The sequence below is a fragment of the Pseudophryne corroboree genome, chromosome 10 (genome assembly GCF_028390025.1).
Source record: "Pseudophryne corroboree isolate aPseCor3 chromosome 10, aPseCor3.hap2, whole genome shotgun sequence".
Taxonomy (NCBI): Eukaryota; Metazoa; Chordata; class Amphibia; order Anura; family Myobatrachidae; genus Pseudophryne; species Pseudophryne corroboree.
This window is the reverse complement of record NC_086453.1, coordinates 56,399,629-56,419,664: the sequence shown is the minus strand read 5'-3', so window position 1 is coordinate 56,419,664 and position 20,036 is coordinate 56,399,629. Positions and strand designations below refer to the sequence as shown.

At 49.6% G+C, this 20,036-nt stretch overlaps 1 protein-coding gene across 5 annotated transcripts in view; it reads left to right on the top strand.

Annotated features, from left to right (window-relative positions):
- Positions 1-20,036, top strand: part of MED25 (mediator complex subunit 25) — a 138,374-nt gene that overhangs the window by 57,934 nt on the left and 60,404 nt on the right. For 4 of the 5 annotated variants that reach the window (XM_063942428.1, XM_063942425.1, XM_063942424.1 and 1 more), the window contains exons 7-8: positions 10,178-10,337; positions 14,393-14,526. In XM_063942428.1, the coding sequence (XP_063798498.1) occupies positions 10,178-10,337; positions 14,393-14,526 (294 nt within the window). The remainder of the gene's footprint in view (positions 1-10,177; positions 10,338-14,392; positions 14,527-20,036) is intronic. The other variant, XM_063942426.1, reaches the window with a different exon arrangement.

The following is a 20,036-nucleotide window of genomic DNA, read 5'->3' as shown; positions in this document are numbered from 1 at the left end:
CTCTCTTGGCTGTCTTCCTACCTCTCTGACCGTTCATTCTCTGTCTCCTCTCATGACTCTACCTCCCCCTCACTTCCACTAACTGTAGGTGTATCCCAAGGTTCTATCCTTGGTCCTCTTCTTTTCTCTCTCTATACTTCCTCACTAGGTAAGCTCATTAGTTCTTTTGATTTCCAATATCATCTCTATGCTGATGACGCTAAAATCTATCTTTCCTCTCCAGACCTCTCCCCTGCTCTCCTCACTCGAATCTCCAACTGTCTCTCTGCGATCTCTGTTTGGATGTCCCAGCGCTTTCTTAAACTTAACATGTCTAAGACTGAGCTGATCATCTTCCCTCCCTCCCGCATAACCTCACCTCCCACAGTCTCATTATCTATTGATGGCACTACTATCTCCTCTAGCCCCCAAGTGCGCTGTCTTGGAGTAATCCTTGACTCCTCCCTCTCCTTCAAACCACACATTCAGCACCTCTCACAAACCTGCCATTTTCATCTAAAAAATATTTCCAGGATCAGACCCTTTCTGACCCAGGATGCTACTAAGACCCTTATCCACTCACTGGTCATCTACAGACTGGACTACTGTAATCTCCTCCTAACTGGTATTCCTGACAAATACCTCTCTCCACTCCAATCTATCGTCAATGCTGCTGCCCGGCTCAATTTCCTCACCAAACGCACTACATCCACCTCTCCTCTCCTACAAGGCCTTCACTGGCTCCCTTCCCTTTAAGAATCCATTTCAAGCTTCTCACACTCACTTACAAAGCCCTCACCCACTCCTCTCCCATTTACATCTCTGACTTTATCTCCCTTTACTCTCCCACCCGTCCTCTTCGCTCTGCTAATGCATGCCGACTCTCCTGCCTACTGATTACTTCCTCCCACTCCTACCTTCAAGATTTTTCACGTGCTGCTCCAATTTTCTGGAATTCCCTACCTCTTCCCCTCAGACTCTCCACCTCTCTACAAAACTTCAAACGGGCTCTCAAGACCCACTAATTCACCAAACCCAGCCAAATCTCATCCTAAGCCTCTGTTCCACGCTCTCTATGTACCCCATCTGTGTCACCCCTGTCTGTCTACCCCTTACCTTTAGAATGTAAGCTCTCACGAGCAGCGCCCTCTTCTCTCATGTGCTTATCCTTTCTCTTTAATAATCTTCAACTGCATCAACTCCAGCAGTCCTCTGCCACCTGATACTTATTTCAGTGTTATCTGCTGATGTAGCTATGTTTATTTACCCTGTACTTGTCCTATATTGTCTTCAACTGTAAGATGCTGTTTTCCTGTTTTGATTATTTGTTTATGTACTCTGTAATTGGGCGATGTGGAACCCTTGTGGCGCCATATAAATAAAGGATAATAATAAGAAGATGAAATACATCTTTCCGCTGTTTCCCCTGTTACCGAGAGTATTAAAGAGGGTGAAAAAGGTAGAGCATGGGTGATTTTAATGGCACCAGACTGGCCTCGCAGAAGTTGGTACTCGGACCTGAGGGGGCTCCTGGCGGAAGACACTTAAAGGCTGCCAGAGGGAGGACCTCTTGTCACAAGGCCCATTCCTTCACCCAGACTTGAACCATCTACGTTTGATGGCTTGGTTCTTGAGACCAGGATTCTAAGACACAGGGGAATTCTGAAATCGGCTATCCCCACCATGTTGGCTGCAAGGAAGCCAGTCACTGCAGCACATTACTATAGAATATGGAAGAGGTACATAGACTGGTGTCAGTCTAAGGTTTGGAATTCCAGAGAGTTCCGCATCAGTAGACTTTTGAGGTTTCTTCAAAATGGTTTAGATGGAGGTTTGAGGTTGGGATCCTTGAAGGTACAATTCTCTGTCCTCTCTATTTTCCAACAACGTCTGGCATCCTTACAGGAGGTCCAGACATTTTTACAGGGTGTGTGTTGGATACTACCACCTTTTCATCCTCCCACGGCCCCGTGGGATCTAAATTTAGTGCTCGAATATTTGAAATCGGCAGTTTTTGAGTCTTTGGAGAAGGCTGATCAAAAATACATATCCTGGAAAGTTACCCTGCTAGCTTTGGCATCAGAAAGAAGGCTTTCAAAGTTAGGTGCTCTGTCGTGTAAGAGTCCCTTGCTGGTTATTCATGAGGGCAAAGCGGAGTTCCTCCCTAAGGTGATTTCAGGTTTCCACATTATCCAGCCCATTGTGGTCCCCTCCTTCCAAGGAGTTGCGGAGGTGGACTTGTCTTTGGAAGTGGTCAGAGCCTTAAGGATCTACGTACAGGCTACATCCTCTATTAGAAAGTCTGACGCTTTGTTCTGCATGATGGGCCCAAGAAGGGTTGGCTGGCTTCAAAGCAGACTCTAGCCAGATTGATACGATTTACCATCAAGCAGGCTTATATCTCTAGTGGTAAGAGGGTTCATTTTCGGGTAGGTGCTCATACCACCAGACCAGTGGGTGCTTCATGGGCTGCGGCTAGAGGAGCCTCCACTACTCAACTTTGCAGAGCTGCAACGTGGTCATCAGCACACACGTTCACTCAATTCTACAAGTTTGATACGTTTGCATATAGGGATACCTGGTTTGGCCGTTTGGTTCTACAGGCTTCGGTCAGCACTCCCGCCCCTGGGAGTATCTTTAGGACGTCCCCAGCTGTCTGAGAGTTCCAGTGTCCCCTAGTGGATGAAAGAGAAAAGAGGATTTTGGTACTTACCGATAAATCCATTTCTCTGAACGCCCGCCTCGGTTCTGTCAGCCTGCGTGTTCTTGTTAAATTTAGTTCAAACGGGTTTTGATATTATGATAATGGTTCTTGGTTGCTGTTTGACTAGTTGCTACGATTGGTTCCTCTCCATAAGGCTTTAGTTTTAATGTTACCTCTTCTCTCCGTAAATTTTTTCAAACTGAGTGATTGGGGGGCATGAAGGGGGAGGAGCCGGCTGTGCATAATTTTTTTGTTTAGAGTGTGCTACCTCCGGTCTGCATACTTCACACCCAGCTGTCTGAGAGTTCCAGTGTCCCCTAGTGGATTCAGAGAAATGGATTTATCGGTAAGTACCAAAATCCTCTTTTACTTTACAGGTTTTGCGTATACACTTATTTTCAAGCTCTCTATTTTATATATTTATGATTGTATTTTTTAACAGAGCTGCTATTTATATAAACCCCATTAGCACAGTTATTAATAATTCACAGTGCTGGACGTCTACACTGATTTGTGAGGACGCAGCAAACGATTAAAAATGTTGCACATGAAAATTAAAATTTCATGTTGATTTCGTAGATGGAGTGACCCATCTCTATGGTGTCTACTATATAGCCTCATTCAAAGTCGCTTGTATCATGATACCCTGCCATCTTACGGCATATTATACCAACATGGAAAGAGAGATCTGCCTATATATCAGGGGTGGGCAATTATTTCAGCTGGAGGGCCGCTTAACACTTCCAGCGAATATTCGAGGGCCACACACAAAATACTCAAAAAGAGATCCCTTTTTACACATTACGGCAGACAGCGTCCCCTTTTTACACATTACGGCAGACAGCGCCCCCGTTTTTACACATTACGGCAGACAGCGCCCCCGTTTTTACACATTACGGCAGACAGCGTCCCGTTTTTACACATTACGGCAGACAGCGTCCCGTTTTTACACATTACGGCAGACAGCGTCCCGTTTTTACACATTACGGCAGACAGCGCCCCCGTTTTTACACACTACGGCAGACAGCGCCCCCGTTTTTACACGTTACGGCAGACAGCGCCCCCGTTTTTACACATTACGGCAGACAGCGCCCCCGTTTTTACACATTACGGCAGACAGCGTCCCGTTTTTCTCTGACGTCCTAAGTGGATGCTGGGGACTCCGTCAGGACCATGGGGGATTAGCGGCTCCGCAGGAGACAGGGCACAAAAGTAAAAGCTTTAGGATCAGGTGGTGTGCACTGGCTCCTCCCCCTATGACCCTCCTCCAAGCCTCAGTTAGATTTTTGTGCCCGGCCGAGAAGGGTGCAATCTAGGTGGCTCTCCTAAAGAGCTGCTTAGAGTAAAAGTTTGTTAGGTTTTTTATTTTCAGTGAGTCCTGCTGGCAACAGGCTCACTGCTACGAGGGACTTAGGGGAGAGAAGTGAACTCACCTGCGTGCAGGATGGATTGGCTTCTTAGGCTACTGGACACCATTAGCTCCAGAGGGAGTCGGAACACAGGTCTCACCCTGGGGTTCGTCCCGGAGCCGCGCCGCCGACCCCCCTTGCAGATGCCGAAAAGTGAAGGTCCAGAAACGGCGGCAGAAGACTCTTCAGTCTTCATAAGGTAGCGCACAGCACTGCAGCTGTGCGCCATTGTTGTCAGCACACTTCATAGCAGCGGTCACTGAGGGTGCAGGGCGCTGGGGGGGGGCGCCCTGGGCAGCAATGATAGTACCTTATTCTGGCTAAAAATACATCACATATAGCCCCTGGGGGCTATATGGATGTATTTAACCCCTGCCAGGTCTCAGAAAAACGGGAGAAGAAGCCCGCCGAAAAGGGGGCGGGGCCTATTCTCCTCAGCACACAGCGCCATTTTCCCTCACAGAAATGCTGGTGGGAAGGCTCCCAGGCTCTCCCCTGAACTGCACTACAGAAACAGGGTTAAAACAGAGAGGGGGGGCACTTATTTGGCGATATGTATATATATATTAAAATGCTATAAGGGAAAAACACTTATATAAAGGTTGTCCCTGTATAATTATAGCGTTTTTGGTGTGTGCTGGCAAACTCTCCCTCTGTCTCCCCAAAGGGCTAGTGGGGTCCTGTCCTCTATCAGAGCATTCCCTGTGTGTGTGCTGTGTGTCGGTACGTGTGTGTCGACATGTATGAGGACGATGTTGGTGAGGAGGCGGAGCAATTGCCTGAAATGGTGATGTCACTCTCTAGGGAGTCGACACCGGAATGGATGGCTTATTTAAGGAATTACGTGATAATGTCAACACGCTGCAAGGTCGGTTGACGACATGAGACGGCCGGCAAACAAATTAGTACCTGTCCAGGCGTCTCAAACACCGTCAGGGGCTGTAAAACGCTCATTTACCTCAGTCGGTCGACACAGACACAGACACGGACACTGACTCCAGTGTCGACGGTGAAGAAACAAACGTATTTTCCTTTAGGGCCACACGTTACATGTTAAGGGCAATGAAGGAGGTGTTACATATTTCTGATACTACAAGTACCACAAGAAGGGTATTATGTGGGGTGTGAAAAAACTACCTGTAGTTTTTCCTGAATCAGATAAATTAAATGAAGTGTGTGATGATGCGTGGGTTTCCCCCGATAGAAAATTATTGTCGGTATACCCTTTCCCGCCAGAAGTTAGGGCGCGTTGGGAAACACCCTTTAGGGTGGATAAGGCGCTCACACGCTTATCAAAACAAGTGGCGGTACCGTCTCCAGATAGGGCCGCCCTCAAGGAGCCAGCTGAGAGGCTGGAAAATATCCTAAAAAGGTATATACACACATACTGGTGTTATACTGCGACCAGCGATCGCCTCAGCCTGGATGTGCAGCGCTGGGGTGGCTTGGTCGGATTCCCTGACTGAAAATATTGATACCCTTGACAGGAACAGTATTTTATTGACTATAGAGCATTTCTATATATGCGAGATGCACAGAGGGATATTTGCACTCTGGCATCAAGAGTTAGTGCGATGTCCATATCTGCCAGAAGATGTTTATGGACACGACAGTGGTCAGGTGATGCAGATTCCAAACGGCACATGGAAGTATTGCCGTATAAAGGGGAGGAGTTATTTGGGGTCGGTCCATCGGACCTGGTGGCCTCGGCAACAGCTGGAAAATCCACCTTTTTTACCCCAAATCACATCTCAGCAGAAAAAGACACCGTCTTTTCAGCCTCAGTCCTTTCGTCCCCATAAGGGCAAGCGGGCAAAAGGCCAGTCATATCTGCCCAGGGATAGAGGAAAGGGAAGAAGACTGCAGCAGGCAGCCCATTCCCAGGAACAGAAGCCCTCCACAGCTTCTGCCAAGTCCTCAGCATGACGCTGGGGCCGTACAAGCGGACTCAAGTGCGGTGGGGGGTCGTCTCAAGAGTTTCAGCACGTAGTGGGCTCACTCGCAAGTGGACCCCTGGATCCTACAAGTAGTATCCCAGGGGTACAGACTGGAGATTCGAGACGTCTCCCCCTCGCAGGCTCCTGATGTCTGTTTTACCAACGTCTTCCTCCGACAGGGAGGCAGTATTGGAAACAATTCACAAGCTGTATTCCCAGCAGGTGATAATCAAAGTACCCCTCCTACAACAAGGAAAGGGGTATTATTCCACACTATATTGTGGTACTGAAGCCAGACGGCTCGGTGAGACCTATTCTAAATGGGAAATCTTTGAACACTTACATACAAAGGTTCAAATCAAGATGGAGTCACTCAGAGCAGTGATAGCGAACCAGGAAGAAGGGGACTATATGGTGTCCCTGGACATCAAGGATGCTTACCTCCATGTCCCAAATTGCCCTTCTCACCAAGGGTACCTCAGGTTCGTGGTACGGAACTGTCACTATCAGTTTCAGACGCTGCCGTTTGGATTGTCCACGGCACCCCGGGTCTTTACCAAAGTAATGGCCGAAATGATGATTCTTCTTCAAAGAAAAGGCGTCTTAATTATCCCTTACTTGGACGATCTCCTGATAAGGGCAAGGTCCAGAGAACAGTTGGAAGTCGGAGTAGCACTATCTCAAGTAGTTCTACGACAGCACGGGTGGATTCTAAATATCCAAAATCGCAGCCGTTTCCGACGACACGTCTGCTGTTCCTAGGGATGGTTCTGGACACAGTCCAGAAAAAGGTGTTTCTCCCGGAGGAGAAAGCCAGGGAGTTATCCGAGCTAGTCAGGAACCTCCTAAAACCAGGAAAAGTGTCAGTGCATCATTGCACAAGAGTCCTGGGAAAAATGGTGGCTTATTACGAAGCGATTCCATTCGGCAGATTCCACGCAAGAACTTTTCAGTGGGATCTGCTGGACAAATGGTCCGGATCGCATTTTCAGATGCATCAGCGGATAACCCTGTCTCCAGGGACAGGGGTGTCTCTCCTGTGGTGGTTACAGAGTGCTCATCTTCTAGAGGGCCGCAGATTCGGCATTCAGGATTGGATGCTGGTGACCACGGAGGCCAGCCTGAGAGGCTGGGGAGCAGTCACACAGGGAAAAAATTTCCAGGGAGTGTGATCAAGTCTGGAGATTTTTCTCCACATAAATATACTGGAGCTAAGGGCAATTTACAATGCTCTAAGCTTAGCAAGACCTCTGCTTCAAGGTCAGCCGGTATTGATCCAGTGGGACAACATCACGGCAGTCGCCCACGTAAACAGACAGGGCGGCACAAGAAGCAGGAGGGCAATGGCAGAAACTGCAAGGATTTTTCGCTGGGCGGAAAATCATGTGATAGCACTGTCAGCAGTGTTCATTCCGGGAGTGGACAACTGGGAACCCGGGAGAGTGGGGACTTCATCGGGAAGTCTTCCACATGATTGTGAACTGTTGGAAAAGACCAAAGGTGGACATGATGGCGTCCCGCCTGAACAAAAAACTGGACAAGTATTGCGCCAGGTCAAAAGACCCTCAGGCAATAGCTGTGGACGTTCTGGTAACACCGTGGGTGTACCAGTCGGTGTATGTCTTCCCTCCTCTGCTTCTCATACCCAAGGTATTGAGAATTATAAGACGTAGAGGAGTAAGAACTATACTCGTGGCTCCGGATTGGCCAAGAAGGACTTGGTACCCGGAACTTCAAGAGATGCTCACAGAGGACTCATGGCCTCTGCCGCTAAGAAGGGACTTGCTTCAGCAAGTACCATGTCTGTTCCAAGACTTACCGCAGCTGCGTTTGACGGCATGGCGGTTGAACGCCGGATCCTAAGGGAAAAAGGCATTCCGGAAGAGGTCATTCCTACCCTGGTCAAAGCCAGGAAGGAGGTGACCGCACAACATTATCACCACATGTGGCGAAAATATGTTGCGTGGTGTGAGGCCAGGAAGGCCCCATGAAGAAATTTCAACTCGGTCGTTTCCTGCATTTCCTGCAAACAGGAGTGTCTATGGGCCTCAAATTGGGGTCCATTAAGGTTCAAATTTCGGCCCTGTCGATTTTCTTCCAGAAAGAATTGGCTTCAGTTCCTGAAGTCCAGAAGTTTGTCAATGAGTACTGCATATACAACCCCCTTTTTGTGCCTCCAGTGGCACTGTGGGATCTCAACGTAGTTCTGGGATTCCTAAAATCACATTGGTTTAAACCGCTCAAATCTGTGGATTTGAAATATCTCACAGGGAAAGTGACCATGCTGTTGGCCCTGGCCTCGGCCAGGCGAGTGTCAGAATTGGCGGCGTTTGTCTCAAAAAGCCCATATCTGATTGTCCATTCGGACAGGGCAGAGCTGCGGACTCATCCCCAGTTTCTCCCTAAGGTGGTGTCAGTGTTTCACCCGAACCAGCTTATTGTGGTACCTGCGGCTACTAGGGACTTGGAGGACTCCAAGTTGCTAGATGTTGTCAGGGCCCTGAAAATATAGTTTCCAGGACGGCTGGAGTCAGGAAGACTGACTTGCTGTTATCCTGTATGCACCCAACAAACTGGGTGCTCTTGCTTCTAAGCAGACGATTGCTAGTTGGATGTGTAGTACAATTCAGCTTGCACATTCTGTGGCAGGCCTGCCACAGCCAAAATATGTAAATGCCCATTCCACAAGGAAGGTGGGCTCATCTTGGGCGGCTGCCCGAGGGGTCTCGGCTTTACAACTTTGCCGAGCTGATACTTGGTCAGGGCACACCCTGACTGAGGAGGACCTGGAGTTCTCTCATTCGGTGCTGCAGAGTCATCCGCACTCTCCCGCCCGTTTGGGAGCTTTGGTATAATCCCCATGGTCCTGACGGAGTCCCCAGCATCCACTTAGGACGTCAGAGAAAATAAGAATTTACTTACCGATAATTCTATTTCTCGTAGTCCGTAGTGGATGCTGGGCGCCCATCCCAAGTGCGGATTGTCTGCAATACTTGTACATAGTTATTGTTACAAAAATCGGGTTATTATTGTTGTGAGCCATCTTTTCAGAGGCTCCGCTGTTATCATGCTGTTAACTGGGTTCAGATCACAGGTTGTACGGTGTGATTGGTGTGGCTGGTATGAGTCTTACCCGGGATTCAAAATCCTTCCTTATTGTGTACGCTCGTCCGGGCACAGTATCCTAACTGAGGCTTGGAGGAGGGTCATAGGGGGAGGAGCCAGTGCACACCACCTGATCCTAAAGCTTTTACTTTTGTGCCCTGTCTCCTGCGGAGCCGCTAATCCCCCATGGTCCTGACGGAGTCCCCAGCATCCACTACGGACTACGAGAAATAGAATTATCGGTAAGTAAATTCTTATTTTACACATTACGGCAGACAGCGTCCCCTTTTTACACATTACGGCAGACAGTCCCTACCCCCTGTCCCCCCCCCCCTCCCCTAAACCCATATTGCAGTTTTTAACTCCCCTCCCTCCCCACCTCTAAACCTACATGGCAGCTTAAGCAGTGATCCAGGGGCTGGCTGGACAGGGGGTTTACCTGTTTATCACAGTGGCAGACGATCCCCGCTGTCCGATGATCTGCACTGCTGCCGGCCGGAGTCACTGCTGATGTGGACTCTCCTGCTCCCGCTCGCTGCCCGCCGCTTCCTCTCCTCACTGGCTGCCGCTTCTCGGCCGCCGCTTCTTGGCCCGCCGCTTCTTGGCCGCCGCTCCTGCTCACTGCAGTGCCCGCCCCCGTGCCTCCCAGCGCATGATAACAGAGGAAATCCTGGTCAGCTGACCCTGTGACGTTGCCGGGATTTTCTCAGCGGCGCCGCGTCTGATAGCAGTGCAATGACAAGCGGCATGTCGGGCCGCTTGTCATTGCACTCTGGTGGGGCACAGCGGGCCAGGCAGGATCGGTCCGCGTGCCGCATCCGGCCCGCGGGCCGCCTGTTGCCCACCCCTACTATATATAGTACTTCAGCTGCAGAAGTTACCATGTAATTGTGGTTTGTACTGGGAATAGAAGTGGTTGTGTTTTGTCACGTGTATATAATCCCCCTTAACAGCAATGTAAGACATGTATTATATATTTGGGGCTAGATTTACTGTAGTTTATTTTATTTTTGTAATATTATTTCCTTTATTTATTTTTGCAGAGAGGAATCCATTTCTCTATCATTTCCCCTCGAAAGCTGCCTGCCTTGAGGACGCTTTTTGAGAAAGCCATGCCAGTAGGTGGCATGATGGAGCCACAGCCTAAGGACTACAACCAGGACCCTCGACACATGATCCTTATCCGAGGAATAGTTCTTCCAGGTTAGTTTGATCTGTCTCTTCCCCCTGTTATTTATATTTATATAAAAGAAGATTATTGATGGAATAGAGACTTTGCAGGAAACTGTCACTTGTACTTGGCTGAATGAAAGAAGCCGGATGGATGAGCGAGTGTCGTTGGGGAATCTGGCCAATAGAATTGCCTAAATAAATAATACACGCCCACTATTGTGTATTCAATGGGAGTTGGGAATTTTACATGTGTGTTTTCTACCTTCTGATTTTATTATCCTGCCTGTGACCTCTTTCCACCTCAGTACATTGCTTCCTTGTGTGTTGTTTGCCAGTTATTTATATCGTTGTGTAAAGATGTTTTATTATTTACTGGATACAATTGTAATTCTAGAACAGTTGGGGGGTCATATACCTGGGCAAGTACATAATCTGCTGCCTAGGTCAGTGACAAGTAACCTGATACATGTTATGGGCCGCAGCGTTCCTCTAAGACTACACACCACCCTTAAACTCGGTAATACATTAAAACAACATGTGCAATCAAAGAAAGACACAAGATATAAGCCAGAATGTCCCTAACATTTACCACGTGCCACACACTCCACTTCTTTGTACTTCTCATACTGTAAACCCACTCCCCCCCCACCCCCCCCCCCAATTTTAGCAATATAATTGCTACCCATGAATCCCCTATAACATGTCCCTGTTATCAATGTTTCCATCCTGTTCCTATCATAATCATCATCATTATTATCATAACCAACCCCCATCCATAGATCTCAATAACCCCTACATCGGTCATTGTCATTAAGGTCTGCTTCAGTCATAGGCCCTCATTCCGAGTTGTTCGCTCGCTAGCTGCTTTTAGCAGCAGTGCAAACGCTAAGCCGCCGCCCTCTGGGAGTGTATCTTAGCTTAGCAGAAGTGCAACCGAAAGGATCGCAGAGTGGCTACAAAAAAAAGATTGTGCAGTTTCTGAGTAGCTCGAGACTTACTCCTAGCTAGCGATCACTTCAGACTATTTAGTTCCTGTTTTGACATCACAAACACGCCCTGCGTTGCATGCCTACGTTTTCCCAGCCACTCCTGCGTTTTTATCCGACACGCCTGCGTTTTTTCACACACTCCCCGAAAACGGCCAGTTACCTCCCAGAAACACCCACTTCCTGTCAATCACTCTGCGGCCAGCAGTGCGACTGAAAAGCGTCGCTACAGCTTGTGTAAAACTACATTGGCTTTTGTGAAAGTACGTCGCGCGTGCGCAGTGTGCACCATACGCATACGTGCCGTTTTTTAGCCTGATCGCTGCGAACGAAAGCAGCTAGCGATCAACTCGATAGTCTGTAAGGTCTGTCTCGGTCATGGTCAGTAAGGACTGGGTACATACTGAGCGGGTGTCCCCAACCCGACGGGCTGACCGGGCGACATCGCTAGCGACCCTGTGCACCCGCATATCAGGCATACACACTGAACTATATGCCTGATACGTCGCTCCAATTCGGCTGGAGATGACCATATCCGGCCAATATTGTGTAATTGTGTACCCAGCTTTAGTCCTGGTCAGTAAGGCCTGCCTCAGTCGTGGTCAGTAATGCCTGCCTTAGTCATGGTCATTAAGGCCTGCCTCAGTCGTGGACAGTAAGAGCTGCCCAATCAGGGTCAGTAAGAGCTGCCCCAGTCAGGGTCAGTAAGAGCTGCCCCAGTCAGGGTCAGTAAGAGCTGCCCCAGTCAGGGTCAGTAAGAGCTGCCCCAGTCAGGGTCAGTAAGAGCTGCCCCAGTCAGGGTCAGTAAGAGCTGCCCCAGTCAGGGTCAGTAAGAGCTGCCTCAGTCAGGGTCAGCAAGGCCTGTTATGGTCAGTAAGAGCTTGCCCCAGTCAGGGTCAGTAAGAGTTTGCCCCAGTCAGGGTCAGTAAGAGCTTGCCTCAGTCAGGGTCAGTAAGAGCTGCCCCAGTCAGGGTCAGTAAGAGCTGCCCCAGTCAGGGTCAGTAAGAGCTGCCCCAGTCAGGGTCAGTAAGAGCTGCCCCAGTCAGGGTCAGTAAGAGCTGCCCCAGTCAGGGTCAGTAAGAGCTGCCCCAGTCAGGGTCAGTAAGAGCTGCCCCAGTCAGGGTCAGTAAGAGCTGCCCCAGTCAGGGTCAGTAAGAGCTGCCCCAGTCAGGGTCAGTAAGAGCTGCCCCAGTCAGGGTCAGTAAGAGCTGCCCCAGTCAGGGTCAGTAAGAGCTGCCCCAGTCAGGGTCAGTAAGAGCTGCCTCAGTCAGGGTCAGCAAGGCCTGTTATGGTCAGTAAGAGCTTGCCCCAGTCAGGGTCAGTAAGAGTTTGCCCCAGTCAGGGTCAGTAAGAGCTTGCCCCAGTCAGGGTCAGTAAGAGCTTGCCTCAGTCAGGGTCAGTAAGAGCTTGCCCCAGTCAGGGTCAGTAAGAGCTTGCCCCAGTCAGGGTCAGTAAGAGCTTGCCCCAGTCAGGGTCAGTAAGAGCTTGCCCCAGTCAGGGTCAGTAAGGCCTGTTATGGTCAGTAAGAGCTTGCCTCAGTCAGGGTCAGTAAGAGCTTGCCCCAGTCAGGGTCAGTAAGAGCTTGCCTCAGTCAGGGTCAGTAAGAGCTTGCCTCAGTCAGGGTCAGTAAGAGCTTGCCCCAGTCAGGGTCAGTAAGAGCTTGCCCCAGTCAGGGTCAGTAAGAGCTTGCCCCAGTCAGGGTCAGTAAGAGCTTGCCTCAGTCAGGGTCAGTAAAAGCTTGCCTCAGTCAGGGTCAGTAAGAGCTTGCCTCAGTCAGGGTCAGTAAGAGCTTGCCCCAGTCAGGGTCAGTAAGAGCTTGCCTCAGTCAGGGTCAGTAAGAGCTTGCCTCAGTCAGGGTCAGTAAGAGCTTGCCTCAGTCAGGGTCAGTAAAAGCTTGCCTCAGTCAGGGTCAGTAAGAGCTTGCCTCAGTCAGGGTCAGTAAGAGCTTGCCTCAGTCAGGGTCAGTAAGAGCTTGCCTCAGTCAGGGTCAGTAAGAGCTTGCCTCAGTCAGGGTCAGTAAGAGCTTGCCTCAGTCAGGGTCAGTAAGAGCTTGCCTCAGTCAGGGTCAGTAAGAGCTTGCCTCAGTCAGGGTCAGTAAGAGCTTGCCTCAGTCAGGGTCAGTAAGAGCTTGCCTCAGTCAGGGTCAGTAAGAGCTTGCCCCAGTCAGGGTCAGTAAGAGCTTGCCTCAGTCAGGGTCAGTAAGAGCTTGCCTCAGTCAGGGTCAGTAAGAGCTTGCCTCAGTCAGGGTCAGTAAGGCCGGCCACAGCCAAGGCCCTCAGAGTGGAACTCGTCCATCATTTCCAATGTGTTCTAATATATTTTATGCCTAGTGTTCCATATTATGCAGAAGAAACCTCAACATTCCAAGCAGTCAGGATTTTAGATTCATCTGTCTGCATATGGAACTGTAAGCTTATGTTCTGTGGATACGTTTTGATTTTATTTGTCAAGTTTGTGAGAACACGTTGCTTCAGCTGTGTATGTCGGCGGTGATGATGTTGGACTGAGGAAGGCTGCAGGAATACTGTAGTTAGGAGAGTTAGTGTTTGGAAGACTTCTTATTAGCCACTGATCTGTCACTGTATGTACTATTCTGCCGGGTGGTATTCAGTTTGCCGGCTGTTGGGATCCCGGCACAGTATACCAGCGCCGGAATCCCGACACCCGGCATACCAACAACTTTTCTCCCACTTGGGGGTCCTCAACCCCCCCTGGAGGATGAATAAATAGCGCGGTGCGCCACCGTGCCCGCAGTGTGGCTAGCGCAGTGAGCCCACAAGGGGCTCATTTGCTCTCGCCCAGCTGTCTGTATGCCGGCGGTCGGGATCCTGGCGCCGGTATGCTGGCCACCGGCATACCATACTACACCCTCTCTGCCTTGCCTCCTTTATTTAGTTGTGGTTTATCCCTGTAAAGAAGCTAGATCGGTGTTACGCTTGTCTTTCTGATGTGTGGCTGTGAATTTATAGTGTAATGTGCAGGTTGTACAGGGGTACCTACCATCACATAGAATAAGTGCTTTATTTCCCAGTAGGCCTTTGCGATTGACTTTGCATGTTGATGTATTAATTGTCCCTATGGCATGTGTGTCCCGCACAGCAGGAGGAGCGGTGTCTGCCCCTGGGGTTGTTCCTACAAAGCAAGCTATTCCCCAACCACAGCTGCCAGTTGTACAGCCGCAACTTCCAAGTGCCCCCCCTCATCAACTGCCACAGGTCCAGGCCCCGTACATGGTAAGGAATGAGTGAATGTAGTTGTTTGCGCAGCTTCTTAAAGCTTTGCGTTGCTTCTAGAGCACAGGTTCTCAAACTCTGTCCTCGGGAGCCCACACAGTGCATGTTTTGCAGGTCTCCTCACAAAATCACAAGTGAAATAATTAGCTCCACCTGTGGACCTTTTAAAATGTGTCAGTGAGTAATTAATACACCTGTGCACTTGCTGGGTTACCTGCAAAACATGCACTGTGTGGGGTCCTGAGGACCGAGTTTGAGAACCACTGTTCTAGAGGATAACAGGTCCTTCATTAGCTATAAAATAGCATTACCAACATCAGATGATGATATTGACTCCAAATGTTGCAAGGTATATTTTTCTTGCAAGGTTTGTTCTTTTCTTTTCAGCCATGTCTTCATATTATCAGGCAGAGTTATTTCTTTTTCATCCACTAGGGGTCACTGGAGTACTCTTGGGATATGGACGGGGCGTAGCCGGGAATGGCACATATTTAAATATTTAAATTAGTAACTGGCCATCCCCTCCATACTCCCAGAAACCCTTCAGTATTTTTCTGTGCCTCCAGTCGGGAAGGTACTAGTGGACGAGAGTTCCACAGAAAACTTCAATGTTGTTTTTTTATTGTTTTTTTCTTTTCTCTTTTTTTCCACAGTCCCTTCCCAGTTTATCAAGAAATTTGGGTCCGGGTTTGTTGGTGCTGCAGAAGGCAGCAGATGGTCTGCCGGTGCCCATGAAAAGGGCCCCGCCATTGACCAAAATCAGCCGAGCTGATGGCAGCCTCCGGCTGCACAAGGAAGCAGGACGGAGCTTAGCAGAGAAGCCCCGTCATGGCCTCCACGGGTGGTGCAGGTACTGAGCAGTTAGGCAGCTCTCACTGCCGCCGCTCACTCATTTACTTTCTATGCCGGACAGTCAGCTCACGCTGTTGCCCATTATGTGAAACATGTATTTATTTTTCTCTGACGTCCTAGTGGATGCTGGGAACTCCGTAAGGACCATGGGGAATAGCGGCTCCGTAGGAGACTGGGCACAAAAGTAAAGCTTTAGGACTACCTGGTGTGCACTGGCTCCTCCCCCTATGACCCTCCTCCAAGCCTCAGTTAGATTTTTGTGCCCGGCCGAGAAGGGTGCACACTAGGGGCTCTCCTGAGCTTCTTAGTGAAAGTTTAGTTTTAGGTTTTTTATTTTCAGTGAGACCTGCTGGCAACAGGCTCACTGCATCGAGGGACTAAGGGGAGAAGAAGCGAACTCACCTGCGTGCAGAGTGGATTGGGCTTCTTAGGCTACTGGACACCATTAGCTCCAAAGGGACCGAACACAGGCCCAGCCTCGGAGTCCGGTCCCAGAGCCGCGCCGCCGGCCCCCTTACAGAGCCAGAAGCAAGAAGAGGTCCGGAAAATTGGCGGCAGAAGATATCCGTCTTCAACAAGGTAGCGCACAGCACTGCAGCTGTGCGCCATTGCTCCTCAGCACACTTCACACTTCGGTCACTGAGGGTGCAGGGCGCTAGGGGGGGGCGCCCTGAGCAGCAATAAAAACACCTTGGCTGGCGAAAATACATCACATATAGCCCCCAGGGCTATATGGATGAATTTTAACCCCTGCCAGATTCCACAGAAAAACGGGAGAAAAGGCCGCCGAGAAGGGGGCGGAGCCTATCTCCTTAGCACACTGGCGCCATTTTCTCTCACAGCTCCGTTGGAGGGAAGCTCCCTGGCTCTCCCCTGCAGTTACTACACTACAGAAAGGGGTTAAAAAAGAGAGGGGGGCACTAATTAGGCGCAGTATAACAATACAGCAGCTATAAGGGGAAAAACACTTATATAAGGTTATCCCTGTATATATATAGCGCTCTGGTGTGTGCTGGCATACTCTCCCTCTGTCTCCCCAAAGGGCTAGTGGGGTCCTGTCCTCTATCAGAGCATTCCCTGTGTGTGTGCTGTGTGTCGGTACGTTGTGTCGACATGTATGAGGAGGAAAATGATGTGGAGGCGGAGAAATTGCCTGTAACAGAGATGTCACCCCCTAGGGAGTCGACACCTGAGTGGATGAGCTTATGGAAGGAATATGTGACAGTGTCAGCTCTTTACAAAAGATTGATGACATGAGACAGCCGGCGACTCAGCCTGTGCCTGTCCAGGGGTCTCAAAAGCCATCAGGGGCTCTAAAACGCCCGTTACCGCAGATGGCAGATACAGACGCCGACACGGATACTGACTCCAGTGTCGACGATTAAGAGACGAATGTGACTTCCAGTAGGGCCACACGTTACATGATTGAGGCTATGGAAAATGTTTTTACACATTTCTGATAATACCAGTACCACTAAAAAGGGTATTATGTTGGGTGAGAAAAAACTGCCTGTAGTTTTTCCTGCATTTGAGGAATTAAATGAAGTGTGTGATGATGCGTGGGTTTCCCCCGATAAAAACTGTTAATTCCTAAAAAGTTATTAGCATCATACCCCTTCCCGCCAGAGGATAGGGCACGTTGGGAAACACCCCCTAGGGTGAATAAAGCGCTCACACGCTTGTCTAAACAGGTGGCACTACCGTCCCCGGCTACGGCCGCCCTTAAGGAACCTGCTGACAGAAAGCAGTAAAATGTATATACACTCACACGGGTGTGATACTGCGACCAGCAATCGCCTCAGCCTGGATGTGCAGTGCTGGGGTGGCTTGGTCGGATTCCCTGACTGACAATATTGATACCCTAGATAGGGACAGTATATTACTGACTATAGAGCATTTAAAAGATGCATTTCTATATATGCGTGATGCACAGAGGGATATTTGCCGACTGGCATCAAGAGTAAGTGCGCTGTCCATTTCTGCCAGAAGAGGGTTATGGACAAGACAGTGGTCAGGTGATGCTGATTCCAAAAGGCATATGGAAGTATCGCCTTATAAAAGGGAGGAGTTATTTGGGGTAGGTCTAACAGACCTGGTGGCCACGGCAACGGCTGGGAAATCCACATTTTTACCCCAGGTAGCCTCTCAACATAAGAAGACGCCGTATTATCAGGCGCAGTCCTTTGGGCCCCATAAGGGCAAGCGGGCAAAAGGCTCCTCATTTCTGCCCCGTGGCAGAGGGAGAGGAAAAAGGCTGCAGCAAATAGCCAGTTCCCAGGAACAGAAGCCCTCTCCCGTTTTCTGCCAAGTCCTCAGCATGACGCTGGGGCTTTACAAGCGGACTCAGGCACGGTGGGGGCCCGTCTCAAAAATTTCAGCGTGCAGTGGGCTCACTCACAGGTGGACCCCTGGATCCTTCAGGTGGTATCTCAGGGGTACAAATTGGAATTCGAGACGTCTCCCCTTCGCCGTTTCCTAAAGTCTGCTTTACCGACGTCTCCCTCCGACAGGGAGGCGGTATGGGAAGCCATTCACAAGCTGTATTCCCAGCAGGTGATAATCAAGGTACCCCTCCTACAACAGGGAAAAGGGTATTATTCCACGCTGTTTGTGGTACCGAAGCCGGACGGCTCGGTGAGACCTAATTTAAATCTGAAATCCTTGAACACTTACATACAAAGGTTCAAATTCAAGATGGAGTCACTCAGAGCGGTGATTGCAAACCTGGAAGAAGGGGATTATATGGTGTCTCTGGACATCAAGGATGCTTATCTCCATGTCCCAATTTACCCTTCTCACCAAGGGTACCTCAGGTTTGTGGTACAGAACTGTCACTATCAGTTTCAGACGCTGCCGTTTGGTTTGTCCACAGCACCCCGGGTCTTTACCAAAGTAATGGCCGAAATGATGATACTCCTTCGAAGGAAGGGAGTTTTAATTATCCCTTACTTGGACGATCTCCGGATAAGGGCAAGATCCAGGGAACAGTTGGTAGTCGGGGTAGCACTATCTCAAGTAGTGTTGCGGCAGCACGGTTGGATTCTTAATATTCCAAAATCGCAGTTGATCCCGACGACACGTCTTCTATTCCTAAGGATGATCCTGGACACAGTCCAGAAAAAGGTGTTTCTCCAGGAGGAGAAAGCCAGGGAGTTATCCGAACTAGTCAGAAACCTCCTAAAACCAGGCCAAGTGTCAGTGCATCAGTGCACAAGGGTCCTGGGAAATAATGGTGGCTTCCTACGAAGCAATTCCATTCGGCAGATTCCACGCAAGAACTTTCCAGTGGGACCTGCTGGAAAAATGGTCCGGATCGCATCTTCAGATGCATCAGCGGATAACCCTGTCACCAAAGACAAGGGTGTCTCTTCTGTGGTGGTTGCAGAGTGCTCATCTTCTAGAGGGCGCAGATTCGGCATTCAGGACTGGGTCCTGGTGACCACGGATGCCAGCCTGCGAGGCTGGGGAGCAGTCACACAGGGAAGAAATTTCCAGGGCTTGTGGTCAAGCCTGGAGACATCACTTCACATAAATATCTTGGAGCTAAGGGCCATTTACAATGCCCTAAGCCAAGCAAGACCTCTGCTTTAAGGTCAGCCGGTGCTGATCCAGTCGAACAACATCACGGCAGTCGCCCACGTAGACAGACAGGGCGGCACAAGAAGCAGGAGGGCAATGGCAGAAGCTGCAAGGATTTTTCGCTGGGCGGAAAATCATGTGATAGCATTGTCAGCAGTGTTCATTCCGGGAGTGAACAACTGGGAAACAGACTTCCTCAGCAGAAGTTTTCCACATGATTGTAAACCGTTGGGAAAAACCAAAGGTGGACATGATGGCGTCCCGCCTAAACAAAAAATTGGACAGGTATTGCGCCAGGTCAAGGGACAATAGCTGTGGACACTCTGGTAACACCGTGGGTGTACCAGTCAGTGTATGTGTTCCCTCCTCTTCCTCTCTTACCAAAAGTAGAGAATTATAAGACGGAGGGGAGTAAGAACTATACTCGTGGCTCCGGATTGGCCAAGAAGGACTTGGTACCCGGAACTTCAAGAGATGCTCACGGAGGACCCGTGGCCTCTACCTCTAAGAAGGGACCTGCTCCATCAAGGACCCTGTCTATTCCAAGACTTACCGCGGCTGCGTTTGACGGCAGGGCGGTTGAACGCCGGATCCTGAAGGAAAAAGGCATTCCGGATGAAGTCATCCCTACCCTGATCAAAGCCAGGAAGGATGTAACCGCAAAGCATTATCACCGCATTTGGCGAAAATATGTTGCGTGGTGCGAGGCCAGTAAGGCCCCGATGGAGGAATTTCAACTAGGTCGATTCCTGCATTTCCTGCAAACAGGAGTGTCTATGGGCCTAAAATTGGGGGTCCATTAAGGTTCAAATTTCGGCCCTGTCAATTTTCTTCCAGAAAGAACTAGCTTCAGTTCCTGAAGTTCACACGTTTGTAAAAGGGGTACTGCATATACAGCCTCCTTTTTGTGCCTCCAGTGGCACCTTGGGATCTCAATGTAGTTTTGGGGTTCCTAAAGTCACAATGGTTTGAACCACTTGAATCTGTGGAGTTAAAATATCTCACATGGAAAGTGGTCATGCTGTTGGCCCTGGCCTCGGCCAGGCGCGTGTCAGAATGGGCGGCTTTATCCTGTAAAA